Source organism: Cyprinus carpio, chromosome B3 (assembly GCF_018340385.1).
Source record: "Cyprinus carpio isolate SPL01 chromosome B3, ASM1834038v1, whole genome shotgun sequence".
Classification (NCBI taxonomy): Eukaryota; Metazoa; Chordata; class Actinopteri; order Cypriniformes; family Cyprinidae; genus Cyprinus; species Cyprinus carpio.
Window position 1 is genome coordinate 33,169,207 of NC_056599.1, and position 20,075 is coordinate 33,189,281.

At 36.7% G+C, this 20,075-nt stretch overlaps 1 protein-coding gene across 1 annotated transcript; it reads left to right on the top strand.

Annotated features, from left to right (window-relative positions):
- Positions 1-6,055: 6,055 nt before the first annotated feature.
- On the top strand, positions 6,056-19,954 carry LOC109096996 (voltage-dependent calcium channel gamma-4 subunit-like). Its single transcript, XM_019110688.2, has 4 exons — positions 6,056-6,546; positions 14,281-14,364; positions 14,484-14,624; positions 16,655-19,954. The coding sequence occupies exons 1-4, from the start codon at positions 6,330-6,332 to the stop codon at positions 17,173-17,175; spliced, it is 963 nt and encodes a 320-aa protein (XP_018966233.1). The 5' UTR covers positions 6,056-6,329; the 3' UTR covers positions 17,176-19,954.
- Positions 19,955-20,075: the final 121 nt, after the last annotated feature.

The window sequence follows — 20,075 nt, forward strand, 5'->3', positions numbered from 1 at the left end:
TGAACTTCACAAGGAATGGACTGAGGCTGGAGTCAAGGCATCAAGAGCCACCACACACAGACGTGTCAAGGAATTTGGCTACAGTTGTCGTATTCCTCTTGTTAAGCCACTCCTGAACCACAGACAACGTTAGAGGCGTCTTACCTGGGCTAAGGAGAAGAACTGGACTGTTGCCCAGTGGTCCAAAGTGCTCTTTTCAGATGAGAGCAAGTTTTGTATTTCACTTGGAAACCAAGGTCCTAGAGTCTGGAGGAAGGGTGGAGAAACTCATACCCCAAGTTGCTTTAAGTCCAGTGTTAAGTTTCCACAGTCTGTGATGATTTGGGGTGCAATGTCATCTGCTGGTGTTGGTCCTTTGTGTTTTTTGAAAACCAAAGTCACTGCACCCATGAGCTGAAGGCCACTGTCAAAGAAACCTGGGCTTCCATACCACCTTAGCAGTGCCACAAACTGGTCACCTCCATGCCACGCCGAATAGAGGCAGTAATTGAGCCCCTACCAAGTATTGAGTACATGTACAGTAAATGAACATACTTTCCAGAAGGCCAACAAATCACTAAAATTTTTATTTTTTTTGGTCTTATAAAGTATTCTAATTTGTTGAGATGAATTGGTGGGTTTTTGTTAAATGTGAGACAAAATCATCACAATTAAAAGAACCAAAGACTTAAACTAAAGACTGTGTGCATTGAATTTATTTAATAAACGAGTTTCACAATTTGAGTTGAATTACTGAAATAAACTTTTCCACGACGTTCTAATTTATTGAGATGCACCTGTATGATATAACCTGTGGATGGCAGCACAATCCACAACAACTCAAACCGCTGAGTTAAAATTCAGTTGATTTCAGTCCCTACAGGCAAAATATTTTTAATTTCACAGCTCTCAGTTTTTACCTCCACTCACACGGGAAAGAATTCACACCCTATACAGATCAAATGACACTTCAACAAGATGAAAGGTTTAAAAATAAGGTTTAAGCAATAATTGGGATCCTAAATCGAACCCAGAATGTAACCACGTTTTCATTTAAAATCAAAGTGAACTAGATTAATTATAATATGTATTGAATCACTAAGCACAGTATACGCACAAAACACAGATTTAAGATCATATGAATGTAGTTCCAGGATCTACAGGGATGCTGATCCAGGACCTCACCCTGCTTGGTAAAATCACGGTTGGCTCAAACCTCTTGACTGATGGCTAAACAAACCACAATACAGTATGTTGTTTACAGTAGTATTACAGCAGATGATGACAGCCCAGTTATTACATTGTAGTTGGACAATCATATTGCTCATTTCCCCCTTAATAGAAGAATATTTGTTTTTGTTTTTCACTGAAGTGCACATTTCCAAGCTAAAGAGGTTAAAGAATCAAGGATGATATTATCAGCCCGGCGTCGATAAAGCTGATATTGATTTTCTCTCTCATGTTAATGAGAAAATTCCCTATAACGCCTTTAGGGACGCGTCACAACACTCAAACCATCTGTATAGTGTGTTTTTAGTTGAGTTATTACGCCTAGAGGTCTTGACAGCTGGGCTCAAGACGTTTTTATTTACATGATAGCTCTTGTGGAATATAATGGGACTCATCTGCAGGCGAGGGTTTAAAATACATGATGCTTTGATTTCACTACGGCACTCATCAGTGATGTTACTTGAGGGCTTAAAACTAGTCATTTAACTCATGTGTTCATTAGAATTGAGAAATATCTGATTTATGGATTTGGGTTTCTAGCTTCAGTGCAGTGTTCCAGCTGTGTTATTTACACAATAAAATAGCACCCAAAATGTGCTCACTATATCTCCAAATAACACACTCTCTCTCTCTCTCTCTCTCTCTCTCTCTCTCTCAGAATGTTCTTCTTTCCAAAACAGAGATGTTGGATAATCAGTTTATAGGCTATATCCTTTGTTAAATCATAGTCATTAAAATAAGCTTCATAATGTGGACGATTAGATGAATATGTGCATGCAATATTTTCATGTAACATATTTAGTTCTCATTGTATCACAATGTACAGTACATTTCTTTTACTGACCAGCACCCATAACGAATCATTATTAGATTAGATTCACATTCATTGTCATTGTGCAGAGTATACAGTACAAAAGCCAATGAAACACATTTTTGTTGCATAGCAACCATCTGTTATGCCAGGCACTATAACTTCTGGCGGAAGGATATACACTTATGAATATGCTTGATAAAATAATATTAAGATAAAAATTTGTGTCCTTAAATTTTTTTTCAAATATAATACAGTAACCCAGTAAGTATTTGGACTCATTATTGACAATTATTGCATGAGATTTAAGATAAAAATAATCCTACCAACCCCAAACATTTGAACAGTAGTGTGTCTCAGTATTTGTAACAGCAAACATAATGTAAAACGTATATGCAGACGGGCTGTCAGTTCTGTCCTTGCATAGGTCTAGGTGAAATATGCACAGAACCTTCTTTCAGCGAGTGCTTTCTAAAAATAATGCTGTAAAAGGTCAGAGGGCTGACCTTTGTTGTGTTGGTCCTCTTGTCAGACAACGCGGGCTCTACTTGAAGAGCATCATGCTCAACCTGCAGCTATAATTGGTGTTAACATCATGTTTTCAGGCTTATTTCACACCTACCACTCTTCAGTTACCACAGATGCATCCTGGCAACATAATCTCAAGTGTTTTAATTTACACGGCATACATCAATATACAGCTGTGAAGACACATGGGATTTGTCTGTGGCTATGATGTTCAAAAGGTAAAATAAAGGCAATAACATATCAGAAGAGTTTGTGTTGTCATCATCTATTTAAGTCACTATTACTTTTGCTTATACTTGGGTTAGGTTTATTCCCCCATACCCCAGCTCTAAGTATTAAACTACAATGTGTATCTCATCCCACACATTTCTTTCTGATTAAGACATGAATGATGGGCCTACCTCAAATCAGCATGCTGAGGAGAAGTGTGCTATTGCTTCTCTATCCAATCAACTGACCAAAAAATTCCCAAAGACTTGCACCAAAGGATGCCCTTGTGTCATATCAAGAGACCAGAGTATCATAGAGACTTGACGGTGGGCTCTTTTGATTTGGCCAGTGACCAACTACTACAACTAAGTTTAGTTTTATAGTATATTTAATTATATTCTCTATTCTATTCTCCATTTTCAAATTGCCTTTCCAATGTTTGTTTGTCTATTCTGTTCTGTTCTATTCTGTTCTTTTTTATTTTTTCCGAACTGCTTTTCTCCATTTTCAAACTGCCTTTCCAATGTTCTCAGGGGTGGGTGGATTCTATTCTATTCTATTCTATTCTATTCTATTCTATTCTCCATTTTACAAACCTATTGTCCTATGTAGGTTCTCAGGGGTGGTGGAACCTCTTCTCTTCTCTTCTCTTCTCTTCTCTTCTCTTCTCTTCTCTTCTCTTCTCTTCTCTTCTCTTCTCTTCTCTTCTCTTCCAAACTGCTTGTCCCAAGTAGGTATAGTGGATTCTATTCTATTCAATTCTATTCTATTCTCCATTTTCCAAACAGGTTGTCCTATGTAGGTTCTTCAGAATGCTAAAGCCTATTCTATTCTATTCTATTCTATTCTATTCTATTCTATTCTATTCTATTCTCAATTTTACAAACAGCTTGTCCTATGTAAGTTCTTCAGAAAGCTAAAGCCTATTCTATTCTGTTCTATTCTATTCTCAATTTTACAAACAGTTTGTCCAATGTAAGTTCTTCAGGATGCTAAAACCTGTTGTGTTCTATTCTATTCTATTCTATTCTATTCTATTCTATTCTATTCTATTCTATTCTCAATTTTATAAACTGCTTGTCCTAAGGAGGTTCTCAGGGATATTGGAGTCTTTTCTATTCTATTCTATTCTATTTTCCATTTTTAAACTGCTTGGCATATGTTGGTTAAAACAATGTTTTTTGTTATACAAAATATGACTACTAAATCCACACAAGTCAAAAATTTGCAAAGTGTAGAAAAACACACTGGTAATCAGAAACATCATGTAAACCTATTTTTTTCCCATCTCTTGAAAAGAGTGTAGGGAACCAGGTAGCTGTGAATAGATCCTTTCCATTTGCTTGCTATTGATGAAGTCCTGTGTTCATCTCGATCGGCCCAATCAGTGAATCTGCAGTCAGGGCGCTCTGAGTGCTCCAGCCACACATTCTCCATCGATCCCCTGGGCTGATCACACATTCATCTAGGGGTCCGGCTCATTTTGTACTCCACCTCCACCATACTTATTACACTATAAATATCAAAAACAGTCTCCAGTCTCGAATGGTAATAGCACACCCGCACCTCTGTTTCAATATTATGATGTGTTCCCTGAGAAACATTCATATTGCTAATGGATTTAGTGGCTTCCTTGTTCAATAGTGCAATTTTTGTGTAAAATGTGTTAAGCTAACAAACAACCGGCTGCTGTCGTAATGTCTGTCTCCCAGGAGAGACTGAATAATCATTTTACTCTGAGGGTCCAGGTGGACTAGATTGAAGGAGAACAGATTTATCAGGTACTTGACGCAAACTCAGTAAACAATCGCTTTTTAATGTCTCCCAAAGAGGATCTATTTGATTGTCCTTCAGAGAACTGTTTCATCAGCACATGTTGTTTTAACTGCTGGTCAAATGACTGCTGGTTGGAAGGATGGTATTATTGGTTTATTTATTTGATGTAAGGCCAATAATCAAATAGGTACCATGGTACTTCCATGCTATTTTAAACTTGTTATGGAATGCTTGGAAGTTCCTTGGAGAACCACATGAATGGTTCAGAAATAGAGTAAGCATTCAGTACCATGGTACAGTATATATCAAAGTACCAATCTAATCTAATACCATCAATTCCATTGTACCTTTTTAATGGTATTTTTGTATACTGATGAGAAAAATATTATGATAAAGTATTTGTTTCCCTGGGTATGATTTTCTTAAATAATAAAGCTGAAAAATCTAAAAATATTTTATACATAAACAATAAACAGTCTTTATTGATAACAATGGGAAAACATCCCTTCCCTTATCAATACACAGTTTCTGCTTTTAAATAATGTAAATGAATGATTACAGTGCTGTAGTCCATAATCAGCAGCACATTTTAGAAATAATCTGCCCGATACTGTGTGAAAGCAGGTCTGTGTCAGTTTTTTGAGCACCATTTACTACTGATGATGATGAAATCATCCAGCCATCCGTCCATCCATCTATTTCCCAAGCCGCTCGTACTGTAGGGTCACAGTTGATTAAATCATTTCTGGTAGCCTAAAAAATCTCTTTATGAAAAAAAAAGATATATTAATAGTCAATATTTTTACTTGCTTGCATTTAGCTATAATAAATCCTTTCAAATAATTTCTGGAATAAAACCTGCTATCCCATACTTTGTAAGACACCATTGGTTAATTTAACATAACAATATTAGTTATGGCTGCATTTATAATTAAGATAATGTATTACATTTTTTCAAACCTCATCTGCCATGTTTCAACAGATTATATAATATAGATTATAATAGATTTACTTTATTTTAGAAGGGTGTGTACAATATAGTTAGTAGTAGGCCTACATATTATAAATTATATTAAAAACACAAGTTTTCTTTTAAAAAAAAAAATATGATATAATATGTCATATAAACAATTTTATGTGGATTTTAGCGCGACTGGAACGCGGTACTGACCAATCAGCAGCCAGAACCAGAACTCTAATTTTGTTACTGACTCCAGCTCCTTATTCCAATATTTGTAAAGAATATAATCTCATACCACATAAAACACAAAACAATGAAAATTCATTCCAGTCTCTTTATGAATTCACACAAGCACCAAAAACATACTTTATAGGCTATTTGATTTTTTTGTGTGTTCACTTTTTTTCTCTCCTTTTCTGTTTTAAACTCATTTACAGCCAGCTTTCGTTTAAGCATTAACACATACGTGCATTTTCCTTCATCATGATGATGGTGGAGAGATGTGAGAGCATCATCTTATTCTTCAGGCCATGTGTGTTTCTCATTGGTTAGTGTGACTGAAGGTGGGGTTTGAAGATCGCAATCCCAAATCAAAGCCATCTGAGTTTAGAAAAGAGGGACCATGCGATTATAGGAAATGGACGAGGTGATGATCAAAACTCCTCAGAAAGCATAGAAAGCAACCCCGATGAGTGAGCTCGCGCAGCTGCTCACTATATAAACAGCAACATGTGGACGAGACGCGCTCAAGTTTCCTGATCACACCGACTCTCAGAACAAAGCGCTGCGAACGCGATGCGTGGATTATTACCGCGGTTATTATTATGAGTGGCCATGGCGTGGTGTGACCGTGGGATTCAGATGCTGCTGGCCACCGTCGGGGCTTTCGTGGCGTTCAGTTTGATGAGCATCGCCATCGGGACCGACTACTGGCTTTATTCTCGGGCATATATCTGTAACGCCACCAACATCAGCTCAGACGAGACGCAGCCCAAGAAGGTCCGAGGAGATCTCACGCACTCAGGGCTCTGGAGGATCTGCTGTATAGAGGGTACCATGTGCTTGACATCCTTTCTTAAGCTTGCGTTTTAAAAGAGAGAAAACTAAGTTCATTGTTCAGCCTTTGTCTTCACACAAAGAAGTCTTGCTTTAGGAGGCTTTTGTTCTTTATCTGCGTCCAGGTGAACTCAAAACAGATGCTCAGTTCTTTAATAACCTACACAGATACATTAAAGTTCACCAAAATCAGTTTTTCTTCATAAAACAGGCCTTTAGGAAAGAATTCTTTTATCTCTTCTAGACAGCAAATGAAGAATTCTACTGAAAAGCCAGAAGAATAAAAGTAAAGGTGCTTCACGATGCCATAGAAGAATCTTTTTTTTGTCTAAATGGTTCCATAAAGAACCTTTAACATCTAACGTCACAAAAGGTTCTTCAAGAAGGTTCTTCAGATTATATAAAGGTAAGAAAGAGATGGTTCTTTAAAAGAACCTTTGACTGAATTAACCAAAAATGGCTCTTCTGTGGCATCGCTGTGAAGAACCTTTTAAGCACCTTTATTTTTAAGAGTGTAGAATAGAGTTTCAATCAAAGTCAGGTCTCAATGCGAGCTCAAATGTTTTTGTAGATCACAGTATGTGCGTCGTCTGACATCTGTCATGAATTTAGGGAGAAACATCTAAAGCATAGTTCATATCATGCAATGAAAAAGCAGTAAAATGGTCCTCTGGGTGGCCTTTCATCCACAGGATCTGTCAACAACTCATCCAAACTCATTCACTGGGCTTGGACCTCTCTCAAGTGAACATAACTTGACGTTCACTTGGAAGGGAGTGAAAATGCTCCCCATTTCTCGGGGTTGAGACCAGCGGGTTTCTTGAATGGACAGAAAGGCGTAATCAGTCCAGAGATTCTCCTCATAAAGCCTCTTCCTTCATTCATGTCTTTCTTGCATTTGATGCTGTTGCTTGGAAACAATATGTCTGAAATCACTATGGTAACATGGCCAATGTTTAAAAATAGATGAATCTGTTGCTTCTTATGATTGTCCATGGAAAAGACAAAAGACAGACAGACACGAGAGACAGACGGACGGATGGACAAACAGATGTTTAATAGCCTATATACTTGTATAATTTCGAGAGATGAAAGGTTTTTCGCACAATATACTGTATGCAGTTTAAGCTTTGACTCAGACAGTCAGACTGGTTACATCATACATGCACTCACAGGCCAAACAAGGACATCATAGTTGATGAACAGTGCTAACTTATTGCTTATCTTTTAATAAAAGTCGAACGATTATGTCGTCAGGCTTCATTTTAAGAGCAGAACTCATATTGACAAAAGAAAATCTATTTGTTTCTCAGGAAATTAGTTGACACCCGTAATTAAACACTACTTAGTGTATTGTCATTTTATAGTGTGAAAACATTTGATTTTCACCCACTGAAAGAAGAAACCTAATTTAGTTACATAAAAAAAATTCTTATTTTATTTTATTTTATTTTATTTTATTTTATTTTATTTTATTTTATTTTATTTTATTTTATTTTATTTTATTTTATTTTATTTTATTTTATTTAAGTGCTGCTGATATCCAATATCAACAGGGCATAGGTCATGGTTTATGTTTATTCATTTGTTATTTTTTTCAAACTGATCAAAACATGCGTAGGCCTATCTAGAATAATACTGTTTTGACCCCATTTCTTACTTGTTGTACCATGTTTCTCATGTACTGTAAATAAAATCGAATTAACAAATAATTAAAAATAAATTACTTGATAATAAATAAATGACTTCAAACTTTTGCATCACGTAACAAAAATTTGAAATAAAATAGAATTATTATTTTTCTTTTGTTTATTTTTTAACATTTATTTTAACATTTAATTTAGGGTTTATTTAGTTTTATTTTTTAAATTTAAGTATTTATTTGATTTGTGTTTTTTTAAATAAAATAAAACAAATAAATAAAATATCAATAAAATAAAATAAAATAAAATAAAATAAAATAATAAGCCCTGAGTGTATTTAATTGACTATGGTTATTATTCTTTTGTTCGTGAGATTAGGGGGTATTGGAGGGAAGAGCTGTCACTATTGCCATTCCCAGTGTGTGCAACAGATCTGTAATTAAATGCAGTGGCTGAAAGGCCACAGAGTCTCTAATTAGCCACCGGGTTTGACTTCTGCCACAGATCCACATTGAATAACACAGTCATAACGAGCTTTGAGCACGTGCCAGGTGCCTTACCGCCGTTCTCGCCCTTCACCTTTCCTGCATAAACCTCAAATAAACAGCCTGAATTAAACAATAATGACAATGATAGATATGTGATGAAAATAAATCACAAAATACTGCTTTGTATTTAGTCATTCCTTCTGTCATTAATAGAAATATAGTTTAAGAACAAAAAACAATTATTATTATTTTTTTTTTTAGTGGAAACAACAGTAAATCGAGTTTTTAAATCTTTTTTTTTTTTTTTTTTTGATTACAATGTGTAGAATATGAGACACAACATTTAGTGGTACACAAAACAACAGCAAAGAAATACAAATAAAATAAATAAAATACAAAAAACAAATAAAACAAATAAATAGACTTTACACAGTTACACAGAAGAGTAAATGACAAAAGATACATAAAACAACCAAATTATACATATATGCAGCAAAATATATATACAGTTCTGCATATTCAAATATACATATTCAAATTTATATAGGGAGCACTTTAATAGAGTTTTAAAAGATTTGTCTGAAAAAGAGTCCGCTTCCTTCTACTAATGAATAGGATTACTTCAGTATTTATGTAATTTTGACATTATTATTATTATTATTATTATTATTATTATTATTATTATTATTATTATTATTATTATTATTATTATTATTATTATTATTTCTGTTTAGCTTTAATTTTTATTTCAGATTTAGTTTTAGTAATTTTAGTACTTCAACTTCTTTCAATTAGTTGCAAGGAAACATTTCTAATTTTCATTCTCATTCTCATTTTTAAAGCCTTTTTCGTTTATTTATTTATTTACTTGTTCATTCATTCATTCATTCAACTTTAGTTTATTTTAGTTTTGTTTTTATTTTAGTTTTAGTTAACAATAGCAGTGCCAATGAGACATCATTGTATTTTCTTTTTTTTGCATGAATAAAAAGCATCATGACCCCATTTTAATATTACAAATTTTTACATTTTCCATGTCACTGCGATGCAAGCGTGTGGCTGTTTGTTAGGGCTTTGTTATATGGTTGCTCAAGAATTTAAAGTGACTACAACATTGTTATGCAGTTGCTAGGATGTTCTGGGTTGTTGCTAGGGTGATGCTAAGTGGTTTTCTAATATGTTCTGAGTGCTTGCTAGCATGCAGTTCCTCCTTCAGTGAAAATAAATTTGAGATTCGATGTCCACAGTATAATACTCAGTTTTAGTAGTTTGTTGAACTCCCTAAACATAAGTATCCAAAATAATACTGATACTTGCCTCAGCAAAGAAGACACAGTATATCGCCATGGCAGTCTTCATATTGATCGATCAACAAACAAACCAAAGCACACTACCCCAGCATGCTTCTTCTCGACAAGGTGAATGATTGGCTGCCCTACCCCAATTCACAGTTATGACAAAATGCTGGAGGCAGCAGAAGGCGGGGAATGTGGCAGCTGTTTCCTGGCCTCGCTGGATGTTCCCAGTGGGGATGTGGGTTTGCGAGGCAGGAGGGGCTTTTGGCAGGGGGAGACGAGTGTGTTGCTGTCTGCTGTATTAAACCACAATGAAGATGTCAAAGGCATCCTTGGAGACATTATGGAAATCAGATTGTTGGATCAGACCTGAGGTTGCCATGGAGAAGACATGTTCAGCGATGAGCATTGTTACCTCCAGGCAGGCCGCAGGGACCGAGCGCTCGTTTTCTTCTCTCTCTCTTCACTCGCTCTCTGATGTGCCTCCGTGTCAGTCAAGCGAGGTTTCTTATTTTGTCTTTATGAGGCTAGGTACACTTCAGTCACCGGGCCAATAACCAGCTCCTATAAATCAACAGCCTGAGCGGAGCTTTACATAAGATCCTATGGCTCACCACACTCACTGTACAGACTTACAAAAGTTATAAAGTCGATCAAAGAGTCTGTGTGGATGTACAGTGGGGTCTCCAAGTCTAAAATCACACAGGAAATGGCTGATTTGTTTAATGAAAATTGGAAATAAACAGTGTCATTAAACATTTGAACTTTGAAGGGTGAGATTTTCTTGCTTTCTTTGAGCACCAAATCCTTGCCACCGGGTCTTTGGATCATTTTCACATCATGTTGGTGAACAGGTTTTGTTTTTACAGTTAAATAATTTTCAATTTTTATATCAAATTACAAAAAATATCATTTAAGATGTCCGTGAGAGATGCTGAAGGCCTTGCAATCACATAAACTGGGGACAATACAACAAATAAAGATGTACAATATTTCTGGCATATGTAAACAGAGAGGAGAGAAGAGAAGAGAAGAGAAGAGAAGAGAAGAGAAGAGAGAGAGAGGAAGAAGAGAATTTCTGGGCATATGTAAAAATAGAATAGAATAAAGATGTACAATATTTCTGGCATGTGTTATTTGTGGGATGTGTGAGAAGAGAAGAATAGAATAGAATAGAATAGAATAGAATTGAGATGTACAGTATTTCTGGCATATGTAAAAATAGAAAAGAGAATAAAATAGTATAAATTTTCTGGATTTTTTTGATATAATATTTATGGATTGTGTAAAGATGTACAGTATTTCTGGCATATGTAAAAATAGAAAAGAATAGAATAGAATAAAGATGTACGATATTTCTGGCATATGTAAACAGAGAGAATAGAATAGAATAAAGATGTACAATATTTCTGGCATATATAAACAGAGAGAATAGAATAGAATAGAATAGAATAGAATAGAATAGAATAGAATAGAATAGAGATGCACAATATTTCTGGCATGTGTAAACCGAGAGAAGAGAAGAGAAGAGAAGAGAAGAGAAGAGAAGAGAAGAGAAGAGAAGAGAAGAGAAGAGAAGAGAAGATGTACAATATTTCTGGAATATGTAAATAGAAAGAACAGAACAGAATAGAATAGAAAAAGATGTACAATATTTCTGTCATATGTAAAAAGAGAGAGTGAACAGAATAGAACAGAACAGACTAGAATAGAATAAAGATTCAGATAAAATATTTCTGGCATCTGTAAATGAATAGAATAGAATAGTCTTTTGGCATTATACATAGGTGCAATAGAACCTTATTTTGGCTTCTCCCCTGTAATTAAATAGGAAAACAAAAAAACAATACCTATAACCAACAGATAAATAAATAACAATAAAATAAGTAAAAGCTATATTAAAGCTATAGTTGCACTGTCCATATTAAAATTCATGAGCCATGAACATTCTGTTTTTTTTTTTCAACAGACAAAGAAGTATAGATTAACATAATATCACATTAATTATCTGTTGTAATAATAATAATTATTGGCTAATGTTAGCGGTCAACATTTCTGCATATGTGCATCACTAATTAGAAAGCAAAACTTAAGTGCACACTGGGAAAGAGGATCATTGTTTCTCCTCAGATTTTTACTGAACAGCATCCCATTGTTGATAGATTTTATTACACAGTTTTTGTCTTAAGGGGTTCCAAGGATAGGTTGTGACCTAAGAGCAAGATTTATTCTGAGGTCTATTAGTTCTGACAAAGTACCGTTAAATACTTTTTTAAAGACTTGTTCTGATTGATTAAAAAGTCTCATACTGAAATGCAGTTTTAACTTTGTAAGAACCAATGTATTCAGATTCAGCATGACATGGAGTTGACATCACATTTTATCTTAGTAATGTTACATACTTTAGAGTGAAATTGAATATTTCAAAAGAAAGCAATTAATTCCAGTTTTGTTTATTGATTAATTGATTTGGATTTGTTTATTGTATTTTGTAAATATATGTGTATAATACAAAACCAGAAGATAATACCATGGTAATATGATAGACACAATGATACTAGAGAATATTCATATTCATGTACCATAATATTTACATTACCCCAAGATGCTTCAAAGAATACCATAGTACCACAAATAATAGAATACCATTCTATCTATAAAAAAAACTAAAATCTGTGACATAATGTTTCAGATTCAAATTATATATTGTTTTACATTACAATATTTTACAGAGTTTTTTCTTTTTTTTTTTTTACAATGACTAGACTAGAAAAAACATGCCCCACTTTCTCAGACCTATTTAATACTAATTAATTTGCTCCTTTTTTAACACTAGACCCAATTAATGGCATGCTGGGCCACACAAAAGCTGTGTCACAGGGAGTAGACTCCACCTGGAGACAGAGGGAGGGAGGTTTGCAATGTGACACTTTATGATGTATGTTAAGACCTGCTGAACACATATCTCCCCGCTTAAAGTCAAGATCAAATCAAATAAAAAAAATCAACCTAGTAACTTTCTTAATACACATTCTTGGTCTTTCCAGAGAAAGTCATAAAGCTTGCTCTTACTTTGAAACTTTACTTTTCTGTTGACATCACCTAGGTTATGTGAGCTATTGGTTAAAGTTAACCAATAGCCAATAACCTTTTTTAGTATTCGTTTAGGTCAGTTATAGGTTATGCAGGATTTCTAAAATGTTTCCAGTGGTTAATGCAGTCACTTAATGTTACTGTAATGTTAACAGTTAATAGTAAAGAATTAAAGAATATGAAATAATAGCAAAATAACAACTCATTGGAAAAAGTCTTCCCAAGTTGATTCGTCATTTGGAAATATGTCACATTATGGAATTAAAATTGGTTGTGAATATGGTTTTATACCAGTTTATATATATTTTTTATTATTATTATTATTATTTTTACATTTTAAATAAAGAAAATTTACTTTTTTTTTTTGAGATCGTCTTTTCTGGTAAATACACCATACACATTTTTTGACTTCAGAGTGACAGGTGATGATCACATAGAATACTTTTTTTTAACACGAGATGCCATAAAAATATATCCAACTGCAGAGCCGCAGTTCTGATGAATGAAAAATAAGGCAGGGTTTCAAGACATGTTTTTAAATATGCAATGTTCATATGCAAGATGCTGAAAACACTGCTAGCCAATAGAATCAAAATTATGCTATAGTAGAATTGTGTTTACATACAAGACATTGCATTTGATGGCATTTAAAACTGTATTGGAGTATTTACAGCATTTTGGAGCATTTTGGATGTAAACAAAATTTGCAATGCTGAGCCTATTGGATTGCCATACATCTAGCACGTTTACATAGAAAAATAATTAAAAGGCCCAGTGGAACACAAAAACGCATTCTGTGCAAACCTGATTTTACTGTAAATAGCACAGAGTAATTGCATCATCTCCTTCAGATCAGGCCCAAAGCAGACTTTTTACTTAAGTGTGTCTAGACCTTGTACATGCTCATACCGGTAATCTTATGCTTTGTTCAGACATGGCATCAAAACTGTAATTTACTGGTAATTTTCCAGAAAGGGTTGCATGTGTGAAAGCCCCTGTTGAATTTAAAATCTGTCACTAAACAATTACAAAGCTTAAAAGTGTATCCTCTACTGCTTCATAACAGAACAAATTCATACCATATGCAGGATGTTTTTGTTATTTGTTAAATAGTTTGTTCTGCTGCCCAGCATTCTCACTTATGCTTGGAGATTTGCATTGTTTCCAGGTCCTCACGACTCTAATCTTGACCGTTTTCATATTTTTGTAGGTCTCAACAAAGGAAGTTGTTACCGAATCAATCATTTCCCAGATGACAATGATTATGACACAGACAGCTCTGAATATCTCTTACGTGAGTGACTCTCTCTTCAGAAATGTTACAGTGTTACTGTCTATATCTCAATGTTCTTATCATGCACCTTTAGATATCTTGCTAAAGTAAAAGCCGTGTTTATATGTGTGTGTGAACAGGTATCGTGCGCGCCTCGAGTGTGTTCCCCATCCTCAGTACCATTCTGCTGTTGCTGGGGGGGCTATGTGTCGGGATAGGACGCATCTACAGCAAGAGGAACAGCATATTACTCAGTGCAGGGATACTATTTGTGGCAGCAGGTAAACTTGCTAATGACCACCTGCTAACATGCACACAGGGGTCTTTTAACTCACTTATTAAGCACCATTATCAAATACAATTTGTTAACTAAATATAACTGGAATTTTATATAGGAGAATTTCTATGCTCTGATAGCACAACTTATCCCTGCTGTTACTGGCAGGTGAACTAGAACTGAGGGGGCGACAACTCCCCCACTTTTTTAGCTGTTATTCAACTGAATTTAGTGGGTTGATATTGCTTGTTCTAAAAGTGCCTTCCTTGTATTCACTATATTTTCATCACCTGATACACCTACTGTAAAGTTAGTGAAAAGACTTGGCCGGTCATAGATTTCCTAGTTTCTGCAATTGCAATTGTTTCTAATTACCACAATATACTGAATCAGCATGTCTACAATATTGGAAAGGTCAAGATCCATATGTAAAACAAGTGGTTAATTGGGGATAATTGGACCATGCTAATGTAATGGAGGCTAGCTCCAAAGAATTGTGCAGGTAAACCTCACTCTCCTGGCCTCAAGGCTAGAGGCTATGTTCTTTAGCATTCTTGTTGGCATTCCCATCACGCATGACAGTTGACACTGGTTCAAATCCCTTTCAGAGTGGTGCGAATAAGACCAGTTACATTGGTGCCTTGACCAAAATGGGAGTGAGGTTTAAGGGGTGAGTGACAGAGGCAAGCTAGTAAGAGCTATGCAGGTAGACCTCACTCCCTTGGCTTCAAGAGGCACACTAGCAATTGATTCTTTGTTAGCGGATTGACTCCCATGCTGGTTGACGCTGGTTCAAATCTTGGTGCCATGACCCGGATGGGAGTGAGCTTTAGGGTGGAGAGTGTAACAGAGGCAAGCTTTGCAGGTAAACCTCATTCCCCTGGCCTCAAGGCTAGAGGCTATGCTCTTTAGCATCCTTGTTAATATTCTTGCTACGCATGACAGTTGACACTGTTTCAAATCCCTCTCAGAGGGGTGCGAGTAGGACCTGTTACATTGGCGCTGTGGCCCAAATAGGACTGAGGTTTAGGGGGTGAGTAACAGAGGCAAGCTAGTAAGAGCTGTGCACATAGACCTCCCTCCCTTGGCCTCAAGAGGCACACTGGCAACTGATGTTAGAGTCTGTGGTCTTAAGCATCCTTGTTAGCGAATGGCCTTCCATGCTATTTCAAATCTTAGTGCCATGACCCGGATGGGAGTGAGATTTAGGGTAACAGAAGCAAGCTGTGCAGCTAAACCTCACTTTGCTTGAATGATGGATGATGTGTTTTTTCTTTGTCCTTGTTAGCATTCCTGCCACACAGCATCCCTCTCAGAGTGGCACAAGTAAGACTAAATACATTGGAAAATAAATACAAAAGGAGTGAGTTTTAGGTGGGTGAGTGACAGAGGCAACTAGTAAGAGCTGTGCACATAGAGTTCACTTCCTTGGCCTCCAGAGGCACACTAGCAACTGATGTTAGCATCCTTGTTAGTGGATGGCCTCTCATACTGGTTGACACTGGTTCAAATCTTGGTGCTGTGACCCAGATGGGAGTGAACTTTAGGGTGAGTGTAACAGAGGCAAGCTGTGCAGGTAAACTTCACTCCCCTAGCCTCAATAGGCACACCACCAACTCATGCTAGAGGCTGCAGTCTTTAGTATCCTTGTAAGCATGCCCACCTCTCATACTGGTTGACTGTGGTTTGAACATTGTGGTGCATGTAGGACCAGTTACTCCAGGGGTAGCCAACCCTGCTCCTAGAAAGCTAACTTCCTCTATAGTTTAGCTCCAGTCTTTATTATGAACACCTGAACCATCCAATCATGGTGTTCAGGGTTGCTTGAAAATTACCAACAAGTGTGTTATAGCAGGTTTGGCTTCCCTGAGTTACACAAACCAGCCAAACTTTTATAACTTTGATTCAATTGATGTTGATAAGTAGACATTTGCAGCCTGTGCCAAGTGCCATGTCTACATTAATATTAACCCCTGAGAAAATCTATCATGTTTTGTCTAAAATCTGTGTTGTGTTGTGTTTTGTGTCTGGCAGGATTGAGCAACATCATCGGTATAATCGTGTACATCTCCAGCAATGCCGGTGACCCCAGTGACAAACGAGATGAAGACAAGAAGAACCAGTATAACTACGGTTGGTCGTTCTACTTCGGAGCGCTCTCTTTCATTGTGGCCGAGGCGGTGGCTGTTCTGGCTGTCAGTATCTACATTGAGAAGAGCAACGAAGTACGATTCAAAGCGCACCGTGAGTTCATCAAGGCTACCTCATCCTCTTCACCGTATTCTCGCATACCCAGCTTTCGCTATCGTCGACGGCACTCGCGCTCCAGCTCTCGTTCAACACAAGCATCTCGCGAAGCGTCACCTGTGGGCATGAAGAGGATGAGCTCGGTGCCTGTCGGAGAGATCAACATGTACACATTGACAAGAGACCCCCTCAAGTCAGGGACAGACAGCTCCTACAGCCCAGACCATGATTCGGGATTCCTCCAAGTGCACAACTGCTTTCCCAAAGACCTTAATGATGGTATCAACAGGAGGACAACACCTGTATGAGGGTACACACTGGAAAGGAAGAGATACTGTTAAGGCCATACTGAATGGAGAGCCATCAGGGCTCAGTGGCCTGTGGCAGATGCCAGTGGAAGGGATACACATTGGTGAAGCAAGTCAACAAGTGATGTCTCTCATCGGTGAAGGAGAAGCAGGAAAGAAGTAAAAAAGGAAAGATTTCATCTTGACATTCAACAATCATTGTAAACATGCTAATTTGTTTTCGCCTTGCTTGGTCCTCACATATAAACAGGACATTTCGGAAAGACTTATCTCCTATCAAAGGGCAAGACATGCAAATGTAAAATGGATGGTCTTTGGCAGATATTAAGAACTTTGAGTAAGCCAGTCCATTCCCTTAGTTGATAAATATCTTTTTTTGTCAGTGCAGTGCCATACTCTCAATGTATACCAATGTGATAATGACTCTCACAGTATGAGATGGTGCTAACATAGGCTCACAGCTGAAGCCTTCCCTCTATTGTGTGTTCAGTAGAGACTCAAATTGAATACTGAACGCCCTTGTTCGTGTCATATGTTTGTAGCCACAGTTGTCTTTTCGGTCTGCCTATCATCTTGGCAGTATCAACTGCTCAGACGTACTCTGGAGCCACTTTGCAACAGCGCAAAACTGTATTCCTCTCTTTTTGTTGTTGTTGTTAACTAGAAATATCAGTTGTATTACTAAATAATCACTGGAACAATTTAGTTTAGGTGATTTATGACTACTAATTGTGTATATACACCCTGCTGAAAAGACAGGCTTGGACTTTCATGATGTTCTGACTAGTTTGTTCTGGTCTGGTGCTTTCCTATGTGGCGAACCTGCTTAGACATGCTGTTCATCAGCAAAATTTGACCTAGGAAGTCTTGCTAGTTAAAGTTGGCATGATATAGCATTTGCAACCTATTTTATTTTTGTCATATGACATATTTCTGAATGAAAGGCTGGATTGGACTTTGCCCATTGGAAAATTATTGGATTCTGAAAAGTTTACTCACGTTCCAAATCTTTTTTTTTTCTTTTTTTTTTTCAATAATGTCCAAGCAGCTATTCTCCATATAAAGAATTTGAATGAGAATTGGGGGTGCAGTTAACCAGAATTTTCTCTTTAATCATCTCCATGATACCAGTTGCAATCACCAGACTGGAAAGGAAGATTATCAGTGAATAATAACTTGGATTACTAATGGACTACTATTATGTTGCTTTTATGTCAAGTGTACCCAATGGCTCATACACAATATTCCAATTGACTGAACCATTGAGTCACCTAAGAAGAAAATCAGTCCAGTAAATGAATCATTCCAATTGTTTGTGTGAACTTGATTGTAAAAAATACACTGAAATGATCTCAAAAGAATGATTTGATCACAAATCAGAAGCTTGACAGTCCCCGTTGTCATTCAATTTGATTATATGGAAAAGGGTGGCCAGGATATTTCTTTAAATGAATGAGTATCAATGTAAAGTTGATGGAGCATGAACAGAGCCAGATCAGTGGGTGAAACTTACATTACTTTGGTGACATCAACCAAAAAGGAAAATAGAGACATTTTTCCATGTGCACTGATGAGTCATGCGGAATAATGCACAATAAGCCCAGAGATGTTTATTAAGCAAGTAAATAGAGTTTTGATTTTACATTGTGTTTAGTTCAGAAGTCTGGTTTAGACTCCAGGATTCCTCGCCCAGCACCAGCATCCAAAACACATCATATGCTCTAATGGTCTTTTCAGCAGGGAAATATAGCAGTATTCAACAGGGCTCAAGTTTTATACTATCACTTTGAATTCTGACTGCCATTGATAGTAGATCAACAAGTGTCAGTAGTTAACCAGCCAGTGTCATCGCTTTGTGAATCAGTCAAAGAGTGATGTAATTCCTCAGCCTTCATCTTCATTGAGGAGTTTCACCTCTGCTAAAGCCTGGACTTTGCCTGAATGTGAGTGATGGCTGTGCACTGTCTGAATGGGGCACCTTTGGGGATCGGACATTGTTTGAGTCCGCTGATAAAAGTAGTGCTGAGAAATGTCAGACATCCGGAAATGAAAGACAGGTTTTGAGCCGGTCAGCCCTGAGAAGCATTTCAGAGACCGCTGATAAGTATCTAGGGCAGAGCAGTATGAAAGACATCAGTGTGGCCAATTCAGCCCTTTAGAAGACCATTCAAAGTGTCTTAGCCTCACCAGAGCCTTGTGCCTGGATTTCTCATTGAGTCGACAATATAACCTCATCTCTTCTTTGTTACTGCTGGTTTTCCTTTCCCATCTCGCATCCCCTCGACAGATCCTTAGTCAAGAATCTATCACTTTTTCCCACTAAGGACTACATTATCCATGTGAGCGGTCAAATCCGCATTGCTAAAAGTGTTTCCTCACAAAAGGAGAGGTTGCAGATTGATGTAAATATCTGGTGTTTCACTAAATTGAAGCATTCACAGCTACCTTTTCTTAGTAAAGCCATTTTGACACAAGCTTTTGAGCCATGGCTCTTTGTAGAACGGTGTGTGGTGGGTAGATGTAAATGTTTGCATGTTTTTCTCTAACCCATTGACTTTGTGTGCTTTATCAGTATTATTAACAGGATGACTCCAGGATGCCTCACTGCCAAGCATCGCTCACTATAAATACCTGTAATGTTCTCTCTGTTCATCATGGAAGGCATTTTGTCCTTCTGGTTTTCTTGATTTGCTAATGTTATTCTCAGTATTTCTCTGTATCACAATTCTCTGGACAAGTCAACATATCGTTGCTCACATAAATAAATTTAATCGAGGAATGGTGTCTCGCTTATATGTGCTTGGTTATGTGACTTTTGTGTTTTGTAACGAGACTAGGAATAATAAAACAGCCTAGGAGTCTATATTTGCATAATAAACATAATTAGAAAGACAATTAGT

What these genes read in the sequence shown, in the direction of transcription:
- LOC109096996 (XM_019110688.2), top strand. Translation starts at nt 6,330, where the DNA reads ATGGCGTGGTGTGACCGTGGGATTCAGATGCTGCTGGCCACCGTCGGG. An exon ending in CAGCTCTGAATATCTCTTAC is followed by an intron (nt 14,365 to 14,483) that starts GTGAGTGACTCT and finishes GTGTGTGAACAG; the next exon opens with GTATCGTGCGCGCCTCGAGT. An exon ending in GATACTATTTGTGGCAGCAG is followed by an intron (nt 14,625 to 16,654) that starts GTAAACTTGCTA and finishes TGTGTCTGGCAG; the next exon opens with GATTGAGCAACATCATCGGT.